The sequence below is a fragment of the Eulemur rufifrons genome, chromosome 17 (assembly GCF_041146395.1).
Source record: "Eulemur rufifrons isolate Redbay chromosome 17, OSU_ERuf_1, whole genome shotgun sequence".
Classification (NCBI taxonomy): Eukaryota; Metazoa; Chordata; class Mammalia; order Primates; family Lemuridae; genus Eulemur; species Eulemur rufifrons.
In genome coordinates, this window is record NC_090999.1 from 62,029,421 (window position 1) to 62,047,172 (window position 17,752).

The 17,752-nt window shown below is 35.8% G+C and overlaps 1 protein-coding gene across 5 annotated transcripts; it reads right to left on the reverse strand.

Annotated features, from left to right (window-relative positions):
* Nucleotides 1-728: 728 nt before the first annotated feature.
* Nucleotides 729-15,073, reverse strand: ARRDC3 (arrestin domain containing 3). 5 transcript variants are annotated; one of them, XR_011235922.1, is made up of 8 exons: nt 14,538-15,073; nt 10,492-10,573; nt 8,404-8,551; nt 7,289-7,391; nt 6,675-6,931; nt 6,192-6,354; nt 5,764-5,956; nt 729-3,566 (listed from the first exon to the last, which is right to left on the reverse strand). XR_011235922.1 is itself a non-coding variant. In XM_069492023.1 (8 exons), the coding sequence occupies exons 1-8, from the start codon at nt 14,815-14,817 to the stop codon at nt 3,510-3,512; spliced, it is 1,245 nt and encodes a 414-aa protein (XP_069348124.1). In that variant the 5' UTR covers nt 14,818-15,068; the 3' UTR covers nt 729-3,509. The 5 variants fall into 5 exon arrangements, 4 of the variants coding, with proteins under 4 accessions (XP_069348124.1, XP_069348125.1, XP_069348126.1 ...); XM_069492023.1 differs by having other exon boundaries at nt 5,764-5,918; nt 14,538-15,068; XM_069492024.1 differs by lacking the exon at nt 14,538-15,073 and adding an exon at nt 11,169-11,851 and having other exon boundaries at nt 5,764-5,918.
* Between the last annotated feature and the right edge of the window lie 2,679 nt (nt 15,074-17,752).

Consider the following 17,752-nt stretch of genomic DNA (forward strand, 5'->3'; position numbering starts at 1 on the left):
ACCTTATATGTGAATACATATTTGGGAATAAATACTGGAGAATCATATAAGGCACATATACAACTTGATAACTCATGCATTAATATGTAAGCACTGAAAGAAGAAAAATTCTAAATGTGATTCCAAAAGTGCTTCTAAAATTATTAATCAGTATAATATTCAGATTCTTTAAAGAAAAAGTTTTTTAAATTTAGAAAAATGCGTATTTTTTTAAGATTAGAATAATGAATAAGAGATAACTTTCATGCCCTCTTGAGATACTGGTAACACACATCACAGTGAGAGTGAATTGGTACCTGAAAGTGAAATTACTCTACCTGGTTAAGATGGTTCATACTTACAACTAAAATTTATTAATGCATCTAACTTAGAAGTTTCATAAAAAGAATCCATAATATTAACAGTAAATGATTATTTTTTTGAGACAAGGTCTCGCTCTGTTGCCCCAGCTAGCGTACAGTGGCATCCTCATAGCTCACTGCAACCTCCAACTTCTGGGCTCAAGTGATTCTCCTGCCTTAGCCTCTTGAGTAGCTGGGACTATAGCTACCACACTGACCATCACTGTGCTGGTCTAATTTTTACTATTTTTAATAGAGATGGGGTCTCACTCTTTCTCAGGCTGGCCATAACAGCAAATTATTAAGAAAAATAATTAGTATTAAAAATTCCTTTAAGTCTTCAGTAATTTTCCTTAGCACAGATCTAGAAACAATTCTTATCCAGAATGGCTTAGAGTTGAACTGTAGCGTTAATAGTGTTTGCATGTATGTTGAGTTGCTAACATGATGAAGATTCAAATAAATCTCCAAACAATTATACAAAAAAGAAAAAAAAACAAACACTTTATTTTCCACAAGGAAGAGCAATAGGAAAAATTAAATCATTTCCCACATATTGTTTTCTTAAAACAGAGCCTACAAAGACATATTCAGCACCAAATAAAAAAGGGAAAAAAAAAAAAAAGAGAAATTACAAACAGCCATAGAATATAATCTATAAAGCAAACATTTAATATTGCACTTTGTTTTGCTAACATTTTGGATTTTACGTTTCCTAATTGGAAAATCAGGAATCTATCTTGAATACTGGAATACAACTGTGAACCTCACATCTTATGTCAGGAATTGACCAATATTTAAGAAAAATAATGCCTCAAAATAAGAGAGTAAAGAAATACTTTAATGGGGAAAATAAAACTTTATTTGATAAAGTTTTATAAATTTGAAGTTTTATCACATTTTGTGACCCAGTGCCAATTATCAGAATATTGGTCATTCTTGCTTCATGTTATTTGTAAGAGTATATGGTGATAAGTATTCCAATGCTATGCATATTAACAATTGTTCCCTAGTCAGTTAGACATAAGAAGAGAGAAAAGAAAAGGGATTTTCTGACAATCCCCCCCAAACAAAAATAAAACCACCAAATGCCCTTTATGCCAAATACTCCATTAGCTTCTTTTGAGGGGGACATTCACAAAATGATTTAACAACAATAAAAAAATATTTCACCCCCATTTCCTTATTATCTAGTATTAGTTTGCTACGGGAGCCCAAACCCTTTAACTGAATCACTTAAAACGCGATTCATTTTTACACTGGGCTTTCTTCACCCTGTCAGCATTTTTCAAACATGAATTGTCTTCCATGTTTTCTTAAAGGCCACTTATGGAAAAGCCTATTTGTTCTGTATGAAACTTTAAGACAGTATGTAACCAGGTCAAGCACCAAGCCAGAGTTACTATTATTTTCAGCCACTTTGTTAAACTGCGGGGTTAAATGGCAGGATAGATGTAACACCCATTTCACACGTATGTTGCAACATCAGAGATGCTGGTTATCATTAAAAACATCAGCTAAATTCCTCCTAAAATTAAGAAAAAAAAATCAGTACACTTGGTACCTTGGAAAATGCTGAAATGTTATAATGAATGCTGGTATATTTGTTATGAACCAACTGTAAATTATCTTCAAAATAAACTATAATTTACTGATGTGATCATTCTTCCTATCTTATCTATACTAAAAGTAAGCGATTTCTCATGTTTAGTAAATTGTAAGTTTTAGGTAATGGAAAAAATATTTTCATTTAAAAACCCCCCACAAAATACAAAACAATTATCACAGCAAACTTTCTAGTATTTGCAATTTTGCAGTTAGACACATTTTTGGAATAAACTTGGGTTTTCATGCCATGTCAATCTTGCGCAAGATAGCAAATGTGGAAGTTGAGCTCTCTAGTCATAACCTCAATATATGTACTCCTGCCCATTAAAATACTTTGCACCAGCAAAAACGATTTCCAACATATGTGTTTTGGAGGTAATTAAGTAACTCTGTATAAAAATAAATGCACTTTCCCCTCCTTTCCCCAGTGACTGGAAAAATTCCATACTTTTAAAATAATAATAAAAATAATTTTCAAGAGCAACAGCCCTTAACTCTTTGCTGGTGCCTGCCGTACTGCCTTTCTTTTACTTCATTCTTAGTTCTGCTAGTATCTTCTTGTATGTAATGATAAAAAGGGAATGTGGGTGGGTTATCACTTTTGTGTATGTCCCATTTCCAAATTTCCCTCTCCAAAAAGCCAACCAAATAAACAAAAAAGTAACTCAACAGTGCAACAAAACACAAATAGCATTCCAACAGTTTGGCAAGTGATGCGTTCACCTGAGATTAAGTGATTTTAGGCAGTCAGTAACAAAATGCTGCTTTGCTGTAATAGTAGAAAGGCAACAAATTCTTAAAAGAAACCAAGAAGGTATACAATCTTCACCAAGTCTCTTATTAGCTTCCTCCTCTTATCTCTTTTTTTCCCCACATTATCTGTTGCGTATCTACTACAGTAGGCTGCAAAACATACAGCAAAAAGGATTGGCTTGAAGGCATTTGATGTTTGTAAATAAATCCACAATAGGATCCAAGCTGAAGAGGTGATACATGGTCAGCCTAGTAGGACAATTCTGAGCATGTGCATATGCAGGTAAAGTCCAGGCTATATTAAATTAAAAAAAATGTCAGTGCGTTTTTTTCACGTTAAAGTTTTTCAAAGCTTTCTTTTGTTCCTTGTTGTGCTGACCACAAACAAGTTTTAAAAGAGTATCAAGAGTCTGGCATAAATGGAAAAAAAAAAAAAAGCTGTAGTGACATCGAAATCGCACAATGTAAGCATTGAGCATGTGCAAAACTTTCAAATCAAAAGAAGGAAATCATCCTTCTTTACAACGTGGTGTCCTGACACGTATGACCATAGGCTAAGAAGACTGCTCTTAGTATGTGCCAGTTTTAAAAGAGAAAAGCTTAGATCTTCAAGCATGTTGGAGCAGTCCCAGAATGTTGCTATAGGCTTCTAAAGCATGATCACTGGTTGTTTCATGTATCTGCCATTTTTCTGGGCAAAAGCAATTCCACTTCCTCTGAAAACGTGTCTCCAAGATACTTCTCTGTCCTCAGCCGGAAGAGATACAGTTCGGAACCCACATCTACTTGATTCAACCAAGTGTTCCTTCAACGAGAGGGGCAGGATGGTCTATCATCTGATGACTGATCAGGATTTGGATCAATCTAGAAAAAAATAAAAAATTTACAAAGTTATTGGATGAGGTCCTACAATGCAACAAATGACTATGATTTTGAATACTAGTCAAAAATGCAATCAGAAAGAACATACACAGCTTGTTAGCAAACTATATCCAATTATTCCCTTTTCATCTCTGAAATGCTGTTGGGGAGGAAAGGGTGCTGGTATTATATAAAGTACCTGATATCCAATTACTAGATTAACAATAAGATTTTTAAAGACATGCCTGAATAGTCCCCCTTTTCACAAAAGTTAATGGTAAAGATTTTTACTCAGTAATTAGGAGTACTTAAGACTCAAATGCAAGTGGAGAACATCTTTATAGTAATAATCTCTGTTTGGAAAGTATTCTTTTCATCCTTCTACAAAAAAGCTAACTCATCTCTTTCCTAGGCTCTGAGAAGAATGAAATTGTGTAAACAATGCTCTTGCTATTTACGTGAAGTAATAACTTATGGGTATAAAACCCCAGACACACCCTAAATTACAGCGTGTATCGGGAAATGGCAATGCTGAATCCAAAACACTCAACCAAGACTTCGTACCACCTTCTTTACCTCTGGAGTGACTTTCATATGCATATACATTAATGAGAGTTGCTTCTCAGGCACAAAGAGAAATGGATGCAGAAAGACAAATTGTTGGGTTTAATATATTTCTTTTACTGAAAGATCTTTTGGATAAGACCCATCCACTTGCATTTAAATGTGGATCAACCCAAACTGCCTCAGAAGCTTTAGAGTAAAACATATTTTTGAAGGAAAAAAGCCAAATAATTTTTAGTTAGTACACCCTGAATCTGTTTTAGGGTTTTAAAAGTTTTAAGTTATCGTAATCATCTTTAAAAGAAGGCAGAATTTCATGACAAATTGCTTGAAAGTGAATTATACTTAGGTTGCTATTCTTTTAAAATGCCTTCTTTGGACAGCCAGAAAATGGCCTCAAATTAAGCCAGGAATGACTGACTGAATAAGCAAGACAGAAATGTCCAAATAAAAATGTAATAACAAAATCTGTAACAAGTGGCAGAACAAAAAATGTTTAGCATCTAATAGAAATTTTTATGAATTAGAAAATGAGATGGGAAAAATTATGTCTAATCAAGAATTTGCAAGAACAGTTTCTGAATGAATGAAGAGGATCTCGTATTATCACATCCAAAGGAAAACTGCCTTTCCTAGTTATGGTGTTAAGAAAGAAAAAGCTGAATTCTATTAATTTCAAAATTATTTTGGTATCAAGGCCAACTTCAAAACCCCTCAAAAATGTGTACTATAGGCTCAAGTCACTCTGAAATACCCTGACATTGCTGGATCCCTCCCTCACAACTCGCCATCTTTACATATTATTCCTGCCTTTTGAGGACTACTCATTCTTTAAGATTCAGCTTAGTTACTTTTTCAAGAAACCTCACCTGATTCCTAAGGTCCAATAAACCATTCCTCAAATGAGCTGAGCATGCCCATCACACTGTTATGTAATATTTTGCTTTAGTTTGTTTTTCTCACTAGTCTATGAGCTTCCCCTAAGTAAGAGCCATGCTTTATTCACATTAAGTGCTTAGCTGTCATCAATAGGATGGTCTTAACAATGCAGGAATATTGTTTAAGATGTTATTGCAAATATGCTATTTCCCCCTGACAGAGAATGTTAAAATATATAAGCATTGGAAAAGAATCATGAATAAAATAAATTCTAGCTATTTAATCAGTGCTTGCAAAATAAATGCTAGTTCTTTTTTTTTTTTTTCTTTCAAAGACTGGGTCTCCCTGTATTTCCTAGATTGGAGTACAGTGGCTCACTGCAGACTTCAACTCCTGGCCTCAAGCAGTCCTTACACTGGGATCATAGGCATGAGCCACCGAAGTAGGCCAAATGCCAGTTCTTCCTATAGATGCTTGAATATATAAAATTATTCCTTCAAAAAATGTAAATAATTCAACATGAGGTGTTAGATCACTATCTTAATTTTCCAATAATATAAGTGAATGGTCCTAGTTCTGTTTCAAACTTGGTAAATATTGACAACCATAATCTTAACTTTTAATCTGTTGGTCTAAATTATTTGTTCTTTTGTTATTATCGTGATAATAGAGATCTAATTGTATTTTACAAAGTAAGTCTGCAAAGCTGTTTCCCAAGAAAGCCGGCTCATTTCATACTTGAGGAGCTGGTGCTTACCTCTGAATAAAGAGGTGGAGGCAAGAACCGAAACTCCTGGATATATGCAAACAGTGGTCCTTGAAGCGCTCTCTCAAAGTCATCACAAGCACTCACCGGTGCAAGATTGTTCCGCCTTTGTTCCTCTGTTACCACTTCTGCATAGCTGGGCGGTGCTGAAGGAAAAAGATACACGCAATTCGAACAGCATGTTCTTATGCATGTCAAAATACACAGAATAGTAGGTATTAAAAAGGAATGTCAAAGTAAAATAATAATTATTTGGTGATTAAAACTAAGAAGACATACAATCAAAATTTAACATTAGGGCCATATCTACTTTCTTTAGAGAAAGATAAAAGTTTATCTAGGGCCATAAAATATCAAAGACAAACTAATGTTCATAATAATAATAAAGAATTAAGCTAAGATATGTATTATCAAATTACCTTCAGGTCTTTCAGGAAGGGATAAACCAAGCCAGTTCATATTCATGCTACACTGACTGCTTACACTTGAGGTTCTGCTACCAAATGGATGTAGAGGAATGGTACCAATGACGAGTGGCAAATTAAGAAATAAATCCATAGCTCCAGGAATATCCACATATACCTAAACATTAAGAAGAGATATTAAGTTTAGAATGTCAAGCATGATTTCCTTTTGAAAAACTAATATCCCAATTTAAATGTTATTTGAGGCCCCCATTTACTTTAATTTTTACTTACATACATAAAAAGTTTCTTTCTCATGTTCAATACTGCTTAGTGCATTTACATAAGGGGACATTACAACTCAAACTATATAAATATTTATGTGTATTTGTATATTTCATTATATATGGAATATAAAAATCTGATCCTGAATGTTAAGACAAAATGATACCCTCAAAACTTTAAGACTTTACAAAAAACTCTTAAATCTATACATACCATTAGTGAATATTCCACACGGATTATACTACAGTCGAGGATAGAGGGAGAAACTGGTGGAATTTTCAGCAACTTGCCATTCCATGTCTCTGTCTTTCCAGATGATAAGGATTCCCCACGCAAATTAGCCACAAGCTGTTTTACTTCCTTCATTTTCCCTTTGGCATAGAAGGCCTGTGTTTGGTAAATGGCTGCCTTTGGCACCACCATTCGGGAAGAGCAGTTCTCAATCTCAGCAAATATCTGAATTGATTCACCTAGAGAGGGAAAAAAATATGTAGATACATATATCTACTGTTGAAAACAACAACCAAACAAATTGTAGATTCTTAAAGCTAAAGCTAGAAAGTTCAACTAACTACGTGGATAAAAAGCTGTCTTAGGAGCAGCAAGTAACTTAAATGTCACAAAGATGAACTACTTCATTTATAGTAGCTATTTAAAAAAGGAGACTACATTCCAGTTTGTGACAAGAAACTGGATAAGCACCATTTACATTATTTTTTACCAGAGACTACTATACTAGGTTTATATTTAGCAGCAATATTATAAATTTATACATAAAAGCTAACTGAAGACAATTTGTATTTTATGGGAATCCACCTCATACATACCTGGGGTATAGCCCTTCCTTTCAATTTTGGCACTTAAGGATATTGGGCCTGAGGTACAGAACCAGCAACAGAGTGTCTTTTCTTTTGTGCCTGCTTGGGGTGACTGTAAAAAAAAAAATTTAGAGAAAAAGATCAATGTATGAGAATTGGTACAATACCAGAATATTTCAAAATACGATCCTAAATTCTAAGAGAATTTAAATTAAAAGTAGTGCTGCATTTTTTTCTGTACCCAAATATATTTTTAAAAAAAAAAACTAACCAATGGTTTCTGAATTATACCATTACTTTTGTCTTTATATAAATTTCCATTCAGCTAAAGAAAAAAGGGTAAAGGGCTTAATACCCTATAACATAGTTTTTTGGCCCAACTATTTACAAATACAGTAATCAAAAACAAACCAAACAAACAAAAAAACCCTTTCTGCATTACATTTTAACTGCCTTAAAAAAGGACAGCACAGAAAGCAACTTGGTTATATAATCCCAAATGTTAACATCTTTCTTTGAGAATGTAAAAATCAATATACAAAAAAGGAAAACTGCTCATTTTAAGGTTAATTCTTATTTACTTTAAAGATGTTATCATTTGTTTAAACCAAAGTTTTGAACTTAAATTTGAATTACTCTTATTAAAAAAGCAATTAAAAAAGATTCCTTTAAAAAAGGAATTAAGTTTTTTCGTGAAACTAATGATTCCCCATTATTTGACAACTATCCCTATATTGGAATAATGAAATGTAATACGAATCTTAGATTATGGTACTTTCAAGTTAAGTGATGTTGTCTTATAATAAATGATAGTATTGTTTCTCTTCCACTCAAATCATTCAGGGACCAGATTTATTTTTTTGTCATTGCTGTCATATTCTGAGTAAGAGATATTTCATACCACATATTGGTCTTTTAAATTTACTTAACGTCACTATAATATCAAAAGCGCGAGCATATTCTTCATTAATTTGTATGCTCTTGACTGTATTAAAATATATGTATTTATTAAATGTCAAAATAAAACTAGTATTTTAAAATTATGAAGATTGCATAATTTAGGTGATTACTCTTTAGTATTTATATGCCAAAAACAAAGAATGAAGAATTCAGTCAATTCTTACCAGTAATGAAGGAGTGTTGATATCTATATGCTCAAAGACTGTAAATTCCTTCTTTAATTTTACTGGTAGAAGCCAAGGCCTGTGCAATTCGGCTTTCACCCAATAGCGCACACTGCCATGTCGGCCTTCGAATGAGGTAGCAAGTGGTCTGCGCAGAATATAAAGGTCAATATATTAATCTTATACCTCTTTCTAAGAATTATACAGTAGGTCAGAATAAGTTTTGATATATTTTGCTCTTTATGTACCAGAGAGGTATCAAATATATAATTTAAAAAATTTCCAAAGGGATAAGTCATTGGGGAAAAAAAAACCTTCTTTTCCAAATAACAACAGACAATAGTTAAATATCATAAAAATTTTGCATTAAGAAGCCAGAAGAATACAATCCCTTTAAACTAAGAAGAGGCTACTTTTAATGCTGGTGGCAAAATTATGAAAGTTTAATGAACAATTTTTAAAAAGGTCAAGAATTTAATTTAAAAACAAAGTTAAGAATGATTTAACTATTTCTATTGAGAAATTCTAGACACTGGTTAAACATTCAGACTAAATTCCCTACAGTGCTCCACTTCTCATTAGTTAGGAATTATTATCTCTTTTTATAGCAACTAATTAAGATCTAGAAAAGGCCTAGAATAGTCATTATGGTTTCAAAAGTTTCATATTTCATAAAGTCCACCGACCCTCTGGAAAACTGCTTTTACACTTTCCAGTTTACTCATAGTCTAATTCTTTTTTCTGGGCTATGTTTTCTAACTTTACAGGCTTAAAGAGAAAAAGAAATATTCCTCTTGATCTATGTCAAGAGAATCAGAACTATGTTTGAACACATGTCAGATTTTACTTGTCTAAACTCAGTGAGTTTAGTCTTTTTCATAATTTCATTAGAAAAATACTCATTGTTCATTCATCGAGTGCTAGCTTAGAGTAGAATGAAAAACACTTTTTAAATAAATATTTTTTGCATTTTAGATGCCCACATTAACTTGTTTAGCACAGAGAAACAAAATCTTAAGTTTTATACTAGTCTTGTACAGTTTACCTTAAATGACTTTTGTTTATAGATATAACTTTAAAAAAATACTAAATGACCCTTGAAAATATTCAGGCCCAATATTAGCCTTATTCTATCCACAGACTTTATTATTTTTCTTAGAAAGTACTAGGGCATTATATTCAAAATGAAGTTCTTAATTGATACGGTAAATAGAATGTTCTGACAAATACTATTTATGAACTGTATGTACATAGAACATCTCAAGTACTACAATGAACAAATATAGAATTGTCTACATTTGGCACTTGATAAATTCTTGTGTAACCTAAGTTCATACTCCAGACCAATCAGCAAAAGGGACATTTTGCAAGTTTTAATACCTGTTAAAAAGCATTATTTTTAAAATAAAGTTTGTATAATAAATCTCTCAACAATCTGTTATTAGCTTAAGAATATGCCATTTTCTTTCTTCCTTTTATATTAGATTCCAAACTTTATACTGAGGTATCCTGATAGACATTTCCTTTTAAGTCCAGGTAATTAATACCTCTTGTGTGACTTTCCCAATAGCTCTTTGCACAGAAGCTATTAAATTGATATCAGAAGAAGAATATCATTAGGATATTCCTAATTATTTTTACTTTCTAAGCTTACTACTATTGGTTAGTATTAGCAGAAAAGCAGAACATGGAATTTTTATAAACTGAACTAAAACTACTGAGACGACTGATAAGTTCTATCATTTCTGATAATAATAATTGATAATAAACTAAGTATTTATAAAGTGCTTACTATGTGACAAGCACTCTCCAATTCACTCATGTTAAATGAAACACTATTTGTATGATAAAAACCCCATCAACTTCAGGACAGAATACTACAAATTGAGCTTGCTTTCTATAATTTTGCCACAATAGATCAAAAAATAGCTTCTTGTGTTTAACATATTGTTTTCCTCCAGCATGTTTCAGTAATGAAAGGGTTTTTTTTAAAAACTGAAAAATATTTAAATTTAAAATGTTTAATTTTTAAAACACTGCTTTGATTATAGGTATCTATGAAAAATGTCTATTACTTGTAATACTTACGTCTGTGGAAGCTCGAAGCTGAATGCATATTCATGCCTTCCTGAATGAATAGTGTTGAAGCCTTCTTCGGAATTATCATCATCTAAAACAAACAGAAAACGAAAACAAAACACTTGTTATTAAACATTTACATACTCCTCATGATGGCATAACTTTAAAGATGTTTGTATAATAATTTAAGGCCTCAAGCTTTGGAGTCTCAGAGAGCTGAGTTCTAATTTTAACTTCATCATTTCCTCTTCATAAAGTAAAAATCCAGAGTCCTCTGCTGCCTTACCTGTAACATGGGGATAATGAATACTTTTAAACCACAGGTTTTTTTTTTTTCTCTTTAATGGCAAATGACCCAAACTGTAAAGCATCTTTGTCTAACATAGTATATACTCAACAAAAGGTTCAAGACTTTAAGACTATAACACGAAAACTGGTCATGTAAACGTTTTAAAAAATGTCAGTTTTGGGGGGAATACTGAAAATGTCAACTGAATAGACATGTTACAATTCCAAAACCACTAGGAAACTTCCTGTCAAATAGATGGAGTTAAAAAAAAAAAAAAAAGCAACATTCACTTTAATGTCAGTTTCATAGCTAAAAAAAATCCTCATGGACTTAAAAATCATCGCAACACTCAGTTGGTCCTGGCAACATCTAAAATCTGCATATACACAAAGTATACCTTAGGTAATTACAAAGGACTGGACTGGAAAGGTGGCTGCTTACAAGGTAACAATATTGTCCCCACATCCTTGAAAAAAACCAAGTCCAATTAGGTAGTTTGCAGTTGCTAGAAAAAATGGACAATCTTTATAAAAACTGAATAACCAATTTCTTTCGGTCAAATACACTAGTTTTGTAAGTGGCATGAAAATAAAGAAAAATATTATCGAAAATGTGGGAGGGTTTCTAAATTATTAAAATGATTTATTTAGCGTTCTGACTAGATCATATAACTACACAAATGTCTTACTCGGTTTTCTCGGTGTAGAAACCTTCACAATTAGCCACCAGTAAGAAAAACCGATATTACCATTTAACTTTCCCTTACCAAAGTATTGAATATACACAAAAAACGTGATGCTTCCCTTACAGCAAACGAGATTTTTAAAAAGCACCTACATGTCCATACTTTTATTTCTAAAAGGGGTGACTCGCTTATGTCTAAACATTGCTTTCCTTGTCTCTTGTGCAACCCCCTTGAACGGATGTCAGACCTAAAACTGTTAGGTGGTGAGTTGGGGGCCATTTAAATTCACTCCCCTCGAAGGCGCCCAAAGTTTGCCTTCCTCTCCCTTTCTTCCTTTCTCGCTCCCTTTTTGTGCCAGCTCAGCAGTCTCATTGAGGCGAGCAGCGGCGGCGGCCGCGCCGTGGTAAACAAGTGCCGGGCTGTCAATCAAGAACTAGACCGGAGCAGGAGAGGACCGGCCTAAACCGGCGCGAGCAGATCCCAGCCGGCCCGCCCGCGCGCCGCCGCCGCTCGCGCGCCCGGCTATACATACGGCATACGTCGCGCGGCGCTCGCGCTCGCGCCCGCGCAGCCTAGCCTGCTGCACAGGAGGCGGGGCCAGCGCGCCGCTGCGCTTCCGCTATACACGCCCCAGCCGGTGACCGGTTCGATCTGGCTCGGGCCACCCAGACACCTTTACAGTTGCGGCGAGGGAAACTGGGGCAAAGAAAGCGGGTGGGGCGGGTGCGTAGGCTACAGGAAACAATGGGGGAGGGGGCAGGGAATACTCGCTGAGGCCCCCACCCAGGTCTCGATACTGGAATTACTTTTATTTCTCCTCCGGGGTAGTCTTTGCTTTCTCGCCCCTCAGGTCAAATCAAGGTAGCCAGTTTGGCGACTGGACAGGTAGGGAAACACGCTTTGTTTCAGCTAAGTGGAAACCAAGCGTTTGCAGGAGTCCCCGGATACCCTCCACCCGGAAAACAGGAAAATGATGGCCTGCTAACCCTCCTCACCCAAGTTCCCTCTCTGTAAGGTTTTAGCTAAAGTTGCGCCCATTCGGCACCTGTAAGGCCGGCAGGAGCTTTTGCCCTCTACTCAGTTAAAATCTCAAGTTGATTCTTTTGGTGGCCTCTAGCAGGCCGAAAGTGAGGGGAAACAGAACGTGATGTGACATAGTTCGGTTTCCGAACCTGCAGAAGCTTGGGAACCGACGCGAGTAGGGGCGGGGGCGGCTGCTCTAGAGGGACCTTTACCGGCGCACGCCGGTTCCTAAGCCTCGCCCCAGCCGGCGCGAGCCCACTCTCCCCATCCGCCCGTGCCCAATCCAATCAGCGCCTGCCATCGCCTTAGCAACAGGCTAACAAACCCGGCTCCGCCTATCGCCAGCCGCCCGGGGCGGGGTCTCGGTTACCAGGCTAGTTTGAGAGCTCTCAGTTTTAAGTCATTGAAACTATTCCAGGCTAAGAGATTGTCCACGCGTTGCAGGGGCTGGGGGGCATCTCGTGGGGTGTGGGGCATTTAGTTTTCTCTACCATGAAATCATAGTGCAACTAATGAAATTATGTTTGTCCTTACAACTCATTGTTCCACTTTTTCTCCATTGCAAGTCTCAATTCCTTAAAGAAGAACCTTTTGTTTCTTCTCACCCATTTTATAAAAGATTGCCAATGTCCAGAAAGGTACAGTCATGTGTCTGCTTTTCAACAAATACCAGGACTGTCATTAGGTATTTGCATTTTCTATCAGTGTTAACGCTTGGAGGGGTTAATCAGAAATTATTTCAGAATGCAAAGTACCTATGTGTAACTGTGAAAACCCTACCAAAGAACTGATTTCGCTTAATATTTTCAAAAATAATGCATTAATACTGTACCGTACCTCAAAGCATCCTTCATTTCTCATTTGCCTTAGTTCAATTAGCACTTCCCCAGGATGTGTATTTTTAATGTATAAAAGGTAAAATTATGCCTCTATTCTTTCTGAAAAATCGCCAACATCTGAACTAAATACTGCATTAAAAAGGAGAAGCACAAAAATTACATAACCAGTTTTAACATTATATTCTTCTTGGGCTAGGAATTAAGTCATCGCCACCACCTGACGCGTGTAACCAATCTGCTGAGAGCAGAACAGGCGCCCCTCCTCACCACCCCCCAGAACTGGTCCGAAACAGGATTGAACCGCTTCTAACAAAGGGTGGAAACTTAGAAAAACAAGCTTAGAGTCTCCTATATTTTCACAATGTAACCATTTAAACAATGGATTGGAAATCTCAGGACCCCTTCTCCCTTTGACAATCCTTTACCTCCCTTTTCTAACCAAAAATCAAATCCAGTGTGCCGTATACTTTTCAATTCCATTTGACTGGCATGGGTTTCATTGAATGCACGTTCCAAAGTTAGACATGATGCTCGGAAAAGAAAATTACTGGCCCTACATGGCTTCTAAAACTGACTTGATATCTACCATAATGATAGATACTGTCCTTTAAAATAAAGAATGCTTGATGTAAATTTCTAAAGGAATTGGGAAGAATAGGGAAAAAACACGTGGGGTGTTGATACCATATGTCAAAATAAGCCACGGAAACCCTTTATCAAAGAACAATGATCAGTTCTTTAAAAGTCTTTTGCGTTTCAGTATTAAAAATGCAATACACCCATTAAGCCTCTTAAAAATGTTATTTCATTTCTTCTTTCAGCTCAGTTTTTATATCTAAGGTTGCAAAGTAAAAGGAAAAAAATCTAATACGAGATTGCAGCTTTTAGCAATAAATTTGAAAATATATTAGTAAAATTATTGAATTGGATTACAGCAGAATTTATAAGTCAGGTGCAAATTACAAGTGCGTGAGGCACAGACCAAGCTGGGTATAGAGGTAGTTGACTAAGTGCAGTTTGCAGACACTTTGCAGATGCCTGCATGCACTACGACTTAACACACAACGAACGTCAAGGAGAATCCAAATCTTCTAACTTTGCTAACGTTTATCATCTGCTGCATTATGCTAGGAGTACAATCGCGTCAATTCAGAAAACTGAAAAGGTACTTTTCCAAAGAAAATAAGTCTAATGACTTCTGAATAATATAAAAACTTACCTCTTTCATGCCCAATTAAGATGTCTTTATGGTTGAAATATTCTACTTCTTCAGTGTAATTCTGTGTATAGGCAGTATTGGAGCCGGCGTTTCGAGATTCAGTCCAGCGTACTTTCGCATGTCCTCTTGCATGAATTTTAAGAGATTTTACTCTGATTTCCCCAGTAACTTCTAAATTCACCCTTCCTGAGACGGTATCCCCACTAGAATACACAGGGACATTGCTGTCATTAAGACAGTCAAAGCTTATTGTCAAACTCTTCACCTTTCCCAGCACCATGTTTATAACAAAATCTATAAAAATATAATGTAAGACAAAAAAGTCAAGATCGCATATAAAATGTGATCTTCACTGAACACTGATCGATGTTTTTGCCGTGCAAAACGCTTGCAGGCAGGATCAGTGATTCTCTACAAATAGTTCATTGAGATTTCTTAAGAAGTCAGGGCAGCAGAGGCAGCTGCTCCGCGCTCCTGCTCCTCTCAGTGGTCTCCTTACAAAGACGGGCGGCTGGAGCCTGCCAGCTCACTTTAAGAGCAGCTTTGTGAAAAACAACCCCAGTGCGCACGCGCACGCCGCGGCTGCGGTCCGCCCTCCCGGCGCGCCCCCTCCCGCGCCCGGCTCGCTCCCTTGCTCGCTCGCTCGCGAGTACAGTAGGTGTAGAGCGAGGGGAAGAAGACTCCGGCGCTGCCGGGAGGCTGAACCTGACTTCTCTTCATTGTGGGTTCCTATTGGTAGGCAGGCTACCGTAAACCCTCGACGAGCTATCTGGAGCCCCTTACCGAGCACACTCTAATAGAAAGATAATGGCAGGGGGGGCCGCGAGGGGACAAGGGCTGGGTGGGGAGCTGTTTGCAAAGCCAAGTAAGGGTAAACTGCCGAGTGACCGGCTCGAAGCGTGCGTTACTAGCACTGCAGGGTTTTGCCAACTGCCTGGATGGAAGGAGGAAAAAGTGTGAAGAGAGATGGGGGAAGGGGAGAAACCGGTTGGGCAAGCGGCTGGTTGCTGAGCATAATCTAACGAATTTCAAAAGAAAACGTAATAAAAACCGGACAAGAAATATTGTTCATAGACAAGAGCTTGCTTGGTGTGGATTTTTTTTTTTTTTTAAACCAGTGCTTTGTAGGCAGGGTGGAAATGAACTCAATCGAGGTCAAAGGAACCTTAAAAGAGATACTCTAAAGAGCAAGCAAGAGAAGCAAGTATAATTTAATCAGTAGACTTTGCTTTCTCCTCCATGTCTTAATTAGATAGCACCGAAAACCAACCAAGTTGTTTCCATGATGACATGGTTTATGTGTGTGTGTCTGGGGGGAGGCTTGACCACTTCCTCGAAGAATGATAAAGCCCTTTTTTAAGACACCACCTACTGCTAGATTTGCAGGGTATGACATGATTACAACTCCTGTGTCCAGAGAAGTAAGAATAGAGTTTGGCCTAAAAAAGTACCATCTTATAAAGAGCAGTATGACATGGTGGTTTAGCTGACATATTGTTTACAACAGGATCGAGTATCTTTGTTAGAAATTAGTGAAGCACATAAGATGGTTTTTTGAAAAGCATGATTTAGTACATAAAAAGGGCTTAATTCTGTGAAGCTTTAATTTTAATTTTTGGCTGAGAGCCTTGGACCATTGAACATAGTAGTTCTCATGACACATCTTAAAGATAGGTACATTTCTCTTTTTATTGTGAATGTTTTGGTAAAAAATAGTGCTTTCGTCTTATACACTGGGATTCAGAGCATAATAGCATAAACTCATCTAGATTATTGGAAATCAACAGAACTGCTTATAAGAGAAATACAGAAAGAAAAAAATAGGAATCTGGAACTATATATGCATGAACAAAAATACTTCGGAAGATTTTTGGCTGCCCATGTCTAAACACTTTAGGTTCTTTTGCATAGTGTATTTGGATAGATTGAGCCTGTGAGTCACAAGAAGCTAAACTCATTGATCTTGCTGTTTTCTTTATTTTGGAAGAAACTAAATTTTATTTAGTTGGATTTTGGTTGATAAGGCAATATCTTGGACTCAACAGCAATATAGAGTATGAATATATATGCAAACTATTTGAACAATTAATGGGCAGGCCATTTATCTCAGAATTTAGATTGTTATGCTTAAAATTATGAATTTGTGTATTTGAGTGGAAAAATATTCCTTTTTTTCCCCTCCCTCTTGGTTGACACCTGGTGGAAATTTTAGGTAAAGTACCTGAGACCTTGTACTGGCGTTGGTAGCAGATACTACTTGTGTTTTTTCTCCACCTAGTGGTAAAAGTGGTGAATTTGCTAGAATGTCAAACTTCCTCAACATAAGGTCAATGATATTTATTAATCATTTAAAAAAAACATTGAGCAAGGAAAAGATTTAAAAGTGCAGCACACAATAAATACATAAATTCATTACAAATTTATGTTTAAAATTATTATGAGCTATTTAACAACAGCTGAAGTTTTTGGAATTTTTAGTAAAATTTCTCCAATTAGAATATAAATTGTTTCTGAAAAAATAAGAATTAGCTATTTAAATACATCAGAATTGCATTTAATAATAAAGAATCCTAAGAAATTTATTTGTGGTTTGGAAAATTGTTTTAAGACATTAAATGTTTTATTTCTGTCATTGCGTAGTACACTATTGCTTGTGTTTGAAGCTTTAGGATCTTTTGAATTGTCTTTATTATTTATTGTGCTATTTTTCTTTATTTTCTTTTTTGCTGTGTCTTCCTAAATACTCTATTAAATGGTAAGTTTCCAAGAAATTCTTATTTGCTATTATTTTTATTTTAGATTTTATTCACTTACCCTTGTTATTCCCTTTCTTCTCTTTAGATTTGATTACATGACTATTTCTCAAGTGTCTAAACTTGAGTTTATTTGCTTCATTTTGTTTTCCTCCTATTTATTCAAACAATGAAAACACCAGAAATAACTGATGCCTCTAAATCTCTCTTTATCTTTTAATTTCTTTTCTTCTTTTTTTTTTTTTTAATAAAAGATTTTTTCTCTTTTTTTTTTTTGGAGACAAAGTCTCACTCTGTTGCCCGGGCTAGAGTGCTGTGGCGTTAGTTCACAGCAATCTCAGACTCCTGGGCTTAAGCAGTCCTTCTGCCTCAGCCTCCCAAGTAGCTGGGACTACAGGCATGCACCACCATGCCCAGCTAAGTTTTTCTATTTTTAGTTGTTTGGCTAATTTCTTTATATTT

What these genes read in the sequence shown, in the direction of transcription:
- ARRDC3 (XM_069492023.1), bottom strand. Translation starts at nt 14,817, where the DNA reads ATGGTGCTGGGAAAGGTGAAGAGTTTGACAATAAGCTTTGACTGTCTT. An exon ending in TCAACACTCCTTCATTACTG is followed by an intron (nt 7,392 to 8,403) that starts GTAAGAATTGAC and finishes TTTTTTTTACAG; the next exon opens with TCACCCCAAGCAGGCACAAA. An exon ending in CTCCACCTCTTTATTCAGAG is followed by an intron (nt 3,567 to 5,763) that starts GTAAGCACCAGC and finishes ATTTTTTTCTAG; the next exon opens with ATTGATCCAAATCCTGATCA.